The following is a 12,422-nucleotide window of genomic DNA, read 5'->3' on the forward strand; positions in this document are numbered from 1 at the left end:
AGCTTAATTTAAAGAGCTGCGTGGTAAGCATAAACTCTGAAAGAGTTTATGCTTACCACGCAGCTCTTTAAATTAAGCTGTCGCAAATTATCTTCATCATTGAAGTGCTGTTAAGTAATATTAAGTTAGTGCTCTTTTGTACCACAGTGAAAGTCGTGGAGAGAATTTTTGACCTTGGGTGAAAAAGACACAGAAGCTGCTGGATCCACAGGATGGACATCATGGCCGAGGTGTTTGACATGCAATGACTGAAAACCTCCTGAATGAGGATGATTGTAAACGTAGATTACACAAGTCCTACACCTTTTTAACTCCACTGCAATGTTCATTTACAACACATGGACATTCTGTATTATGGTTACGTTTTTCAGTACTCATTACAGATAAAACCAAAAAAAATACATAAATAAAAAACTGGACTTTATTTGTAACTGAAGATGTATCACTTTTCATCCGAAGCTCTTTCTCAATTTAATGAAACGAGGAGTGTGATTCAAGTTATAAAGCTGTGGTGTGCCGTAAGCTTGTATTATGGAGACTGACACATGCAGATCAATCTCCAGCAAGCTTACAGAACACCACAGCTTTATAACTTTAATCCCAGATTCCTTTTTTCATTGAATTTTGAGTGCTCCTCGGATGATTAGCGAAATGTCTTCAGTTTTAAAAAAAGTCCTGTGGTTTTGTTTTATCTGTTTTGGGGGGGATTTGCCGTGTCAAGGATAACTGAGAATCTTCACCAGCATTGTTACAGGTAAAAAACAATTACTTCACTTATCCTACACTATTGACGTAAAAAAAACACTGTAAGCACTTCACTTTTGATGATCAGATGGAAGCTCAAGACTTGAAAATGTTTCTTTTATTAGAAATAAAGACCTGTACAAAAAAAAACAATTATACACTAATTATATATGCAAACTTAACAAGCTACGTTTGGCTATTTGTGGGCTTACCTTGCAGGATCTACATTTCTATAGATAACTATGATCTACTCTAAATATTTTTAAACATGTCTGTTTGCCATGGAACGGGCAATGGATTCCAGCACCCCAAGGAGTGCCTGACTGAAAGCAGCACTCTGTTCAGCCTCCTGCCTTCGCTGTGCTGCTTCCTCTCTGCGAACATCTGCTTCCTCTCTCCTCAAGGCCATCTCCTCCCTCCTAATTGCCTTCTCCTGCTTCCTCGCTGCTGCAGCTTCTTCTTGCCTTGCTTTTTTGACATCCTCACAAATAAAATGGAAGTGTTCCTCTCTCTGCTTCCGGTTCATCTCCTCTTGTTCAGTATGTGCAGAAACAAAGCTCTCTGCTGCACTTGTTGATCTGCGCTTTCTATTGCCTAGGAATAACACACAAGAAAATGGCTGTTAGATGATGAAGTACAGGTAGAGTTTTTTAAATAAATTATTTACATTAAAGTTCCTGCTAATTTCAAAAGGTGTTTGTTTACAAGATCAGAAATGATTCTGTTCATAAAGCAGTCTAGTACTTTAATGATAGTAAGCAGGTGGGCATAAATAAACTACATGTAGTCATTTACAACGGTTTGTGCTAATTTAGAAAAAGAACAGAGCATCGTTAATCTGAACAAAAATCACTACACCCTGTATAATTTCAATAATAAACTTCATAAATGAAAGTTTAAGTAATAAATGAATAACTAAATTTAACATTTATCCATTACAACTGAATAAACAAGTAGTTTGAATACATGCAAGGTGTTTTACAACAAAAACAAAACAACATTCATATCAACATGATCAATGTGATGTTAAACACGATTGTTGCTTCTTACCTAGTAACGGGTGCTGTTTGGTGCCGCTCTGCTGCGTGTTGCCCGGTGGCGTAGATGTACTCGGTGGTGTAGATGTACTCGGAGCTGGTGTGGTCGGGAAGGGTCAGAAGCGGGGAGGATTGGACAGTCAAAAGCAGAATCTGGCGAACCTTCATCTTCAGTGGGACTTTCTGCATCAAAATAAGAGTGGAAAAACAGCAACAGAGTACAGTTAGCAATGATGCTAACTAATGACGACGTAACCGCGTCAGCCTCTTTTGTTCAGAGTACTTTCAGAAAACGCAAAGAAACGGTTGCATGAGGAAAAGGAAATATGCTTAAAGTAAATAAAATACACTCACCATCAACTATTAGTTTTTTAAGCTTTCCTCTTTGCTTTGGTGTGCGATGGAAGCCCTGCACCGCCATCTGCGCAGACACCTCTTGAAAAATCTTTTTATTTCGTTTCGTTCCATCTAGCTCGCGCTGCACTTGTTCATCGGCCAGCAAACAGAGAAATGCCTGAACTTCAGCATTCGACCACGGTTGTGCCATGATTATTTGTTTTACCTTATAAAATATTCCAAAATAAGCTCCTCCGATTTCTTGTTGTCTGTTATGCGGGTGAAAAAGAAAATGGTGGATTGTGATTTCCGGTGGAAGACTGAATCTCCGCCCTCCACCAATGAATACGCCCCCTGACCAATCAGTGACCTACAGTGCGCTGATGTCACAACTAGACCCTAAAAGAACCAGACCTGGGACCTCAGTGATTTAGGTCCCAAAAATGGGGTGGGTTCCACCACTAGAGGCATTGTTGATAAATCCCGCAATCGGCCACAACTAGTTACATAGGAGTACCAAAAAGACCCGTGGATAAGGGGCTTTTGAGTACTGAAGTGCTATTTGGGGGGGGGGGGCCTTGGGTTGGCCGGCGCGGGACCGTAGGTGGTCTATCTGATTCTAAGTCTGGATGAAAAAAGTCCCAATGGGCTACGGAAACAGCGCAGGACCTTTCGGTGCGCGTCTTCGCTTGAGGTCCTCGTGGGCCGGCTACCAGCTCTCAAGGTTCACCCATGGGTCTGGAGGTCTGGTTCTGCTCCGGTTCGGTGAGTTCTATGCAGCTTCTCTGCACCTGCTCAGATCAAAACTTTACCTCTGGTTTTTCAGCAGAAGCAAAGAGGCTTCTGGGCGGGGCCCTGTTGCCTTCTGGGAAATGTGGTTGTTATGAGCAGGAATACAGTAAAGTGGAGGATTACTGAGAGAAAACTACAAAATGGCAACAGCTGTTCAAAGTTGTTGTTTTTTTTTTGTTACCTTTATACTGTACAGTACTTTCCAGTACTTTCCAGTACTATCCAAATCACATGAGTAATATTCAAGTTGACATCCATGTGTCCTGTACATTTTTTTGTACTGTAAAATATTATGGACTGTAAGTCCACAAACCGCGATAGAGCGAGGGACTACTGTATTGTAAACAACAACAACCTGAATCCTCCATAACGTCACGCAGCTCATCAAAGTAAAAGTACTTTGTTTTTTTCATGTTTGTGTCCAGGTTCTCCTTTCCAAGGCCACCCTGCTGTGCTCTCCGTGGCCCCACCAGTAATACCTCCACCAGTGAACATGGGGGGTCCTCCTCCTCCGCCACCCCCACCAGGCCCACCGCCACCAACAGCGGGGGCTCCTCAACCTCACCTCCCTCCTCCCCTGCCTATAGGAGGAGGCAACCAAGAGGACGAGGCTCCTGCACCCACGGGTCTCGCTGCGATGATCGCTGGAGCCAAACTACGACGAGTCCAAAGAGTAGGAGGCTTGTTGTTGTTGTTGTTGTTGTTGTTGTTGTTGCTGCTGCCTTGAGGTTTGGATGAAACCTTACACAGGGTCTACCATGATTGTCTCCTCAGCCTGAGGAGAGCTCTTCGAGCGCCAAAAATGATGCCAACCGAACGAGTGGGGGGAGTGGAGGACTGATGGAGGAGATGAACGCTCTCCTGGCTCGAAGGTCAGAGCGTCCAGCTGTGAAATAAGCCTCGGCTTGCTGCTGTTGCATTCAGCTTAGTTTAGACTTCATATCTTGATCATCATGACACTTGAGTTCATCTCATCGTCATTGTGGACCTGTTTCCATTAATACAGATTTGTGTTCTTATTTGAGGCTTCTTCTTTCTCCCCAGAAGGAAAGCAGCTTCAGAGAAGCCCGAGGATGGCCAAAATGTGAGTGAGCTGAAAGCATTTATGAAGTGCTGAAGGTAGAGATGAGCAAATTGTTGATGATTATTTGTATTCCTCCAGGACGATCCAAACTCTCCGTCCCCCAGCACTCGAAGTGGACAGAACTCAACAGGTAAACCTAAAACTGCACACAAACACGTGTCAGGATCAAAGCTAATGCACAGGAGGCCATCAGGTTTACTGCTCGTTATTCTGTCCGACTGTTTGCCACACAGATGGTGCTAAGAAGCCCTGGGACCGGGCTAACTCCGCCGACAGGTCAATGGTTTCAAGGTAAGAGCTGACAGCTCTGCAGCTCAGTCCTCAGTGAAAAGGGAACGCGTCTGAATGTTTATGAAGCATTCACTCTATTGTGATCCATTTTTCTTCCATATGTTTTTCAGCATCTTTCTCGTTCCACAGTTTTGTTGCTATTTCAACAAATCATATCAAAACGTTCAGCTCTTTCAGGACAATCCTGCTATGACTTTTGGTTTTGGTGCGACTTTGGCTTTTTGAAATATTTAGCCTTTTCTGCCATTTTTTCCTCATAGAAAATGAATGGAGATCATTTTACCTCCTTCAAATCTTTAGATCTGTTCACAACCTTTTACTGCTCCTTTCACATTTTGTTCTACTTCAGCTTCTTTTAGCTTCCTTGTGCAATTTAAAACTTTTTTCCAGTTAATTTCAGCTGTTTTTTTCCAGCTCTTTTGCACTCCTTTCAGATTATTCTGCCAACTACAACATTGTTGTGCTTCTTCTAACATCCATCCATCCATCCATTTTCTTTACCCGCTTCTTCCAATTTGGGTCACGGGGGTCGCCGGTGCCCATGTCCAGCAATAACTGTGCGAGGGGCGGGGTACACCCTGGACGGGTCGCAAGTCCATCACAGGGCCCTTCTTCTAACTTATTTTGGCTAATTTCAACTTGTTATGCTCCTTTCAGCTTATTTCTGCAAGTTTCAGCTTTTGCTACTTTTTCAGCTACTATATACCATAGCTGTTTTATGCTAAGTTTAGCTTTTTCAGCTAATTCTACATTTTTTTGCCCTCATTTAAACTTTTTTCAGTCTTTTTCAACAAAAAAATGCTCTCTCTATTTCCTTCTTCTAATTTCAGCTTAGTTCTACTTTTTTATCTACTTTACTGTTGTTTTTTCTAATTTCAGCTTTTTTTCAGAAAGTATCCACTTTTTGTGCTCATTTCTGCTTCTTTCAGCAAAAGTGTTCTTTCTGCTTTCTTGTGCTAACTTAAGCTTTTTCTACCTTTTCAGCTATTTTTCTTTTATCAATTTTAGCTAATTTCAGCTGTTTTCAGATAAATTCAAGTTTTTCATGATAATTTCTGCTGTTTCAGCCTAATTAACTTCTTTCTGCTAATTTCAACTTGTTATGCGCCTCTCAGATTTGTTTATGCTAGTTTCAGCTTCTCCTGCTATTTCAGCTACCCTTTAGCTGTTTTGTGCTAAATTTAGCTTTTTTTTGCTAATTCCACACCTTTTAGCTCATTGCAGCTCCTTTTACTTCCTTCTGATAGTTTTTTTTTTTCTGCCTTTTTCAGCTACTTTTCAGCTATTTTTGGTCAATTGCAACTTTTTTAGCTAATTTCCTAGTTTTGTGCTCATTTCTGCTTATTTAAATCTAGTTCAGGAAATATGTGTCCTTTCTGCTTTCTTGTGCTAAATTAGGCTTGTTCTTCCATTTCAGCTACATTTTGGCATGTTTTTAGCTAATTTCAGCTGTTTTTCATTAAGTTCTTCAGCAATAAGCATTCACACTGCATTTTCTCAGGAAATGCAATTTCTCTAGTTATGTTTATTATTTTGATCCTGCAGGGTACGACCTGCAGGGAGTGGCGGAGACACAGACTCGTTAGACCTGGATAGGATGAAACAGGTAAAACTCACCAGACTGAACTATCTTCATGTTTGCACAGAGGTGAAACTCAGAACGCTGCTTGACTTTGGCATTTACCTTAACATAAACTCTCAGGTTTGTTTTCCGTGTATGTCTAATGCAAACAGATGTTTCTCTTTTGTGTGTGTTTCTGCTCCCATAGGAGATCTTGGACGAGGTGTTTCGTGAATTGCACAAAGTTAAGGATGAAATAATTGATGGTACGTTTGATTTTCCCAAATAATCCAAATAATCATGGTAGTAAGAAGAAAATGAGTTCTGTTCAGACTGAACGCTCGAGCAGCTTTAACCAGCAGGTCGCACTAGATTCATCATGAACACTCATTTCACACAAGTCTGAACACAAGCAATGAGTTAGTTTTAGTCCTTTTAAAGCTGCTCACTTTAGAGCAAACGATGCCAGTGGATCAATGAGGTTATAGTTTTTGCAAAATGATGAATAATGTTGGAAAACTGAATGTCTAAATTTGAAATAATCCATTTAGAAGGGTGGAAAAACGCACACTACAGGTCAAACATGGCAGACTTCAATCCCCAAAGCGGGGAAAAAAAACCATGTACATATATCTATACACCATGTTTTTACAATTCTATGAATTTTAATTGTAATTTGATTACAAATCAAATACTTATGAACCTTAAAAGACTAAAATTATTCTGCGTATGATAAATAAATTTCTATTAGACTATAAGTTTTGGACCCCCATCTTCACTCATGTTAGTAAAGTGTCCAGAACCATAAACATTATTAAATTATTTTGTGTCTTAAAATCATGTTTGCCCATAAAGACTGCCTGGTTATATATATATATATATATATATATATATATACACAATGGTTCTGTTATGACTGTTTGTGGCCAACAAACACAGTTGGTGTATAAGTTTTAAAAAAATGCAATCAGATCCAATGAAGTGGTATCATTGTTAAATACAAGAGAAATAAAATATTTTAGGTTTCACACATATTTCATTAATCAGTTTTTATTTTTGACTGTGTTGATGGTCCCGATCCAGAGGTGGCAAAGTGAATTTAAAACAGGAGCATCATTAAAGAGAAAAGTTGAGCTCAGCAAGGTGAAAAAACATCATTTGGACTATTTGTCTTTAGAGGACGTCAGATTTTGAATATTTTGCCAGCGGCAATAAAACTTAGCTGATTTAAAATTTTTCAAATCACAGGTGAAATGATTAAAGACACATATCTAACATAAGCCAAACAGCTGGATCTGTTGCAGTTTGAGTTTAGACCCAACAATGCAGATGAGCTCAAGGAGCTTGAAAAAAAAAACACTTTTTTTAAAAAATTTCTAACAAAAAAGGCTGATGTGGCAACAAACATGAAAAAATTAAGAGATTAAAAAAAAAAAAAAAAAGTAAATATTTTCCTTCCACTTTATTCTTGTTTTCTCTTCACCCTATTTGCATAAATTTGTGTGTAGAAATAATTTTATTGTTTATTTTAGATGTGTATTGGTAGTTGTAAAAAAAAATTAATTTTATTTATTTAAATATGTACTTATTTTTTTAAAAGTCTAATAAGGGACTGGGTCTGAAAATTAACCCAGTCCCATGTGCAAGCTAAGAGTCACACTATTTTCATTGTGTGACATTGTTCCAGACATGTATTTGAATTTATAGAAATAAAAAATAAACAATTAGATGTCATGTATTTGGGCTAAGGAAATATTTACCTTGCGGTTAGACATTCTTGTATTCTTCTATGAGAACGCACTTCACTTAGACGTTTAAAAAACACGTTACAGAGGTCATAATTATATTTTTAGAAGCATGTTTAAAATAACGGACTTAAGTTTAAAAGATTATCCTGAACTATATCAAATGGTGCATTTTGAAAGAGGTTAGACCAGTAGTTTTCCAGATATATTGAAATGCAGTTCTAAAATGTGGGTATGCACTCAACGTAAATAAAGCAGAGAAGAAGTAAAATCTCTGTCTGAATTTGTTTCATTTGTTATATTTTAAAAAGAACAGCAAGACTTTAATTTTTATTTAATTTAGATTGTTTCTTTTGCGTACTTTACTCAACAAGCCTCAATGTAAATATGTACAAATACATCCAAAGTGTCGGACGTCTTGATTCCAAACAGCTCTTTAATGGATGTCGACATGATGGACCTATTTTCAGTCACTTGGGCTGTTTCTGTAGGTCAGGGGTCTGCAAACTTTTTGATTGAAAGAGCCATTTCTGCCACTTCGCTCACTAAATACAACGTCTGGAGCTGCAAAACCTGCTTATCAAGTGGTGGCCCATGGGCCACTTAGAGATCGTTAGAAGAAAGCTTCTCTGGCCAGTTGGAGTGACATTATAAAACTAAAAATATATAACCAGTTTTCACATTTATTGATATTTTTACTTTTTAGGGCAAAAGGAAAGACCAAAAATAGGAATAAAATGTTTATACTGAGTCTCTGCAGGCTTATGTGAGTCTTTTTATCTAATTTAAAATTAAGTATACCACTTTTAAGTAATAAAACATGAATTTAAAGTGTACAGAAAAAAAACGGTATTTTTGCTGGACAAGTTATTGATTTATTTATTTATTTTAGAGAAGGATCCCACTGTAAGCCTGGAGGTTGGATAAGTGAAGTAGCTAAATGTAATCAACATGTTTTGCTCCTTGTATTACCGTATTTTCCGCCGTAAACGTCGCACCGCTGTATAAGTCGCATCACTCAAATATGACTAATAAAGTGGGAAAAAAAACCATAAATAAGTCGCTTTCTGTATAAGTCGCATCTATTATGCGTCACCGCTGCCGCGTCGTGTTTGTTACGCGTCACCGCTGACCGCCCGGATATGTGGGTCGGTGTTGTGCCAAAAATCGATGTGCTGCCAAATGGAGGCCGCGGGAGCATGCACTGGAGAACTTTAACAAGATTAACACTTTAAAACAATTATTTGTTTGCTCAATTTTATAGCAAAGGTGTATCTCAGCTTAACTTTGACTTAATAAATGAACTTTAACTTAATAAATGAACTTTGACGGTCAAATCAACAGTTTTTCAAAAGTATTCGCTGCCTTGGTGCTCCAGGAGTGCACAGAGAGAGGAAATCAGGAAGGAGGAACACTGCGCTTTGTGTTTATCTTGTTCAATTTCGAAGAAATTGAACAAGATAAACACCTAAAACAATTGTTTGTTAGCTCAACTTTATAGTGAAGGTTTGTCTCAGTTGAACTTTTCCTTAATAAATGCACTTTAATGGTCAAATCAGCTTAAATTCGACGGGGCGGCGCAGCGAAATGAAGCTGATTTGACGGTTGCTCCAGGCATGATCCCAGAGCTGGATGAAGGAGGCCACTTTGGCAAGCCGACTGTGTCATTCATGGCCATTTTTACCTATTACGTGACACAACGGCATGCCAATACTACTCGAGTGCCATCTAGCGGCTGAAAATGGTGGTGTTCAATATTTTCAGTCAGAATGAATGAGAACGGTCATATCTCAGCCAAAAAATTGGTTTATAAATATGGAGAAAAAAGCATAAATAAGTTGCTTCAGTGTATAAGTTGCAGGGCATGCAAATTATGCAAAAAACTGCGACTTATAGGCAGAAAAATACAGTAGTATTATCCGTCACAAATTTACAGAAAATTGACAGAAAACTGCATTTTCAACTGCAAAACTAGCATTTTCAGTTGTGGGTATAAAAATAATAAATAAAACTAAATATCACGTTAGTTTTGGTCAAAGCTTCAAAGGGCCACAGATGAGAGACTAAAGAGTCGCATGTGGCCCCAGAGCCACATGTTGCAGACCCCCCCTGTAGGAAACCAAACGTGTGGGAGTTGTCAGCCATTCACAAACCATTTAAGGACACATAAACCTTCAATATGAGAAAAATGTGCAGATTCTGTTTCTTACTTTTGATTTAATTTCAGTCCATTTAATAAATCTGCTCCTGAAGTTTCTCCACCTTCCTGACTCTGTCGTTCATGACGCTAACGTTCTCCCACCTGTTCTTCTCCCTCACAGCCCTTAGACTTGAACTCAGTCGAGTTAGCACGACATAATCTTGGAGACACGAGCCACTTATTTCAACCCCCTACAGTAGCTGCCGAGGCCCTGAGGAGGAGGAGAGGTCAGGAACAGAGGCCCAAACTGTGACATCTACTCATCGTGTTCAGCTGTGGTGTTGGAGCGACGTTACTGTAGCACCTCAGACGTGTCTGTGTAGCATCTGGTTTGTTCGTTTCTGACAGAAACATGTGAATGGGGCACTCTCTCGCACTGATTACTCTGTTTTGTTTTCTTCTGTCTATCTGTTCTGGTCTGCCTCCTGTCTTTGGTCCAAAGGAAAACTATTAAATGCAATTTACTTCAATGGTTTAGCCTTTTTCCCCTCCGTTTGATTTTTATATTACTATAACTTTCATTATCATTACTATCAAGCTTATGTTTGTCGGTGTAATGTTATGAGTTGTAGTGGTGTGTATGGTATTACGGGGGAAATGATTCTAACGTGATAATATTACTTTTGTTGCACATCATTGTATTTTTATATATATTTATGTTACTTTATTTAGTTTTGTTTGAGCTATATTTGCAAACACTTCCTGTTCCCTTTTTCTCATCAGCTGACCTCAGTCTTTTTTTTTTTTTTTTGATTTTATTTATTTTTTATTCTTTTCGCCAACACAGTGAGGAACCATGGCCGTAAAATTATAATAATACTATTATTAAGGTTAAAGTAATTAACTAAGAGGAAATGACAGGATTTTACCCTGAAACCAAGAATGGAATGAACTTATTTGGATATTACAATCGTCTAAACAAGGAGAATAAAATGAGATGGTATACAAAATTCACACACGTTTGTGATCATGTTCATAAAAAGGTTTATGGGCTGCAGGAATATGGTGACGTATTCTTCATTTTATTGTCTCCTTTTATGACAAAGTGCTTCCTGGTCAGAAAATAAAGGAAAAACACACAAAGTTCAAAAAGAAATCAAATAAAACTGTGAACGATGTCTTAGATAAACGGATGTGTCTCGCTTGATTTGTGCTTGTTCGGTGTGTTTTGATGCCCGCCGGCTGCTTTTGTTCTTCTTGAACAGGCGTCATAAATTACAGCCTCTGCTGCAGAGAAGTGTGTGTACCCCGAGAGCTGCCTGGTTGTGTCTGGAAATGATGCTCTGCAGAAACATTTCCCAAATAAAGCAACGAAGTTCATGCACAGTCATCCAGGTACCAAATCCAATAATGCTCAGTCAGGTCATCTGGACAGTTTCTTTTTTGTAGAGACGTTTCGCTCAAGAAACTGTCCAGATGACCTGAGCATTATTGGATTTCCCAAATATTTCATGGGAATAATTATAGATCCATCTGCCTATTATCTGCACCTGCTCATATCCAGCAGTCACTGCGCGAGAGATGGGGGACACCCTGGACAGGTCCAAGTCCATGACAGGGCCAGCTGTGGCTGAGTGGTTAGCGTGGTCGTCCTCCAATGGGAAAATTGGGGGTTTGATTCCACCAGCAGTCACATGTTGGTGTCCCTGGGCAAGACATTGAACCCCTCACTGCCTCCGATGTGTGTCCCATCAGTGTATGAATGTGATAAAGCTCTGATTATTCTTTTTAGAATGATTTGTTCAATTAGCTTTGGAGAGATAATGCAAACTCCACCCAGAAAGTTTCCCAGCCAGGATTCGATCCGGCAACCTTCTTGGTGAGAGACAACAGCTCTACCAACTTTGCCACTGTGCTGTCCTGCAAGAGAGTCCTGCTACACATTGTAATCAATAAAAATCAATGGCAATCAAATCTTATAATGAGAAGGGACGAAGCGACAGTTTGTGATGAAATGACTCTGAGCTTCTACCACAAACTTAAACTCAATATGAGTAAATATAAGTTCTAGCTTTGTTTATGTCAGATAAAATTGATTTGCTATGGCAACTGTTATTTGCTCAGTCTTTTCCATCTCTGCTGAAGCTTGTAACTCCTTCAGAGTGCTCAGGGTGTCTCGGTGGTCTCTCACTATTCTCCACTTATACAATGACTCAGTTTGTGAGGACGGCCTGCTCTGAGTAGATTTACACATGTCCCATATTTCTTTCATTTCATGATGATGGATTTACCAGAACTCCTAGGGATGTTTAGGGAAATTGTTGAATTTGTGACAATCGTTATGACTTATACTTGTCAATAAAAATGCATCTGAGTTGACACTGACTTTAAAGGGGATGGAAGGAAGGAAGCAATCGCTTATTACTCTTTTCTTGTTTTTATTTAGCAAATAGTCCTCCCACAGACCAAAACCATGCATGTTTGTAATGTTTAGTGACTCTAAATTGTCCCTATAGGTGTGAGTGAGAGAGTGAATAGTTGTTTGTCTCTATGTGTCCCTGTGATGGACTGGAGACCTGTCCAATGTGACTTCTGGATATGGGCACCAGTGACCCCTGTGACCCGGAAAGGAAGAAGCAAGTAAAGATGATGGATGGATGGATGGATGGATGGATGGATGGATGGATGGATG

The 12,422-nt window shown here is 39.2% G+C and overlaps 1 protein-coding gene across 1 annotated transcript in view; it reads left to right on the top strand.

Moving 5' to 3' along the window:
* Positions 1-10,844, top strand: part of evlb (Enah/Vasp-like b) — a gene marked incomplete in the record, with an annotated part of 67,529 nt that extends 56,685 nt beyond the window's left edge. Inside the window, 8 exon segments of the mRNA XM_037685338.1 lie at positions 3,335-3,582; positions 3,684-3,781; positions 3,954-3,993; positions 4,072-4,123; positions 4,227-4,284; positions 5,830-5,890; positions 6,054-6,111; positions 9,912-10,844. Of these exon segments, the coding sequence (XP_037541266.1) occupies positions 3,335-3,582; positions 3,684-3,781; positions 3,954-3,993; positions 4,072-4,123; positions 4,227-4,284; positions 5,830-5,890; positions 6,054-6,111; positions 9,912-9,949 (653 nt within the window).
* Positions 10,845-12,422: the final 1,578 nt, after the last annotated feature.

The sequence above is a fragment of the Nematolebias whitei genome, chromosome 12 (genome assembly GCF_014905685.2).
Source record: "Nematolebias whitei isolate Nwh7 chromosome 12, NemWhi1, whole genome shotgun sequence".
Classification (NCBI taxonomy): Eukaryota; Metazoa; Chordata; class Actinopteri; order Cyprinodontiformes; family Rivulidae; genus Nematolebias; species Nematolebias whitei.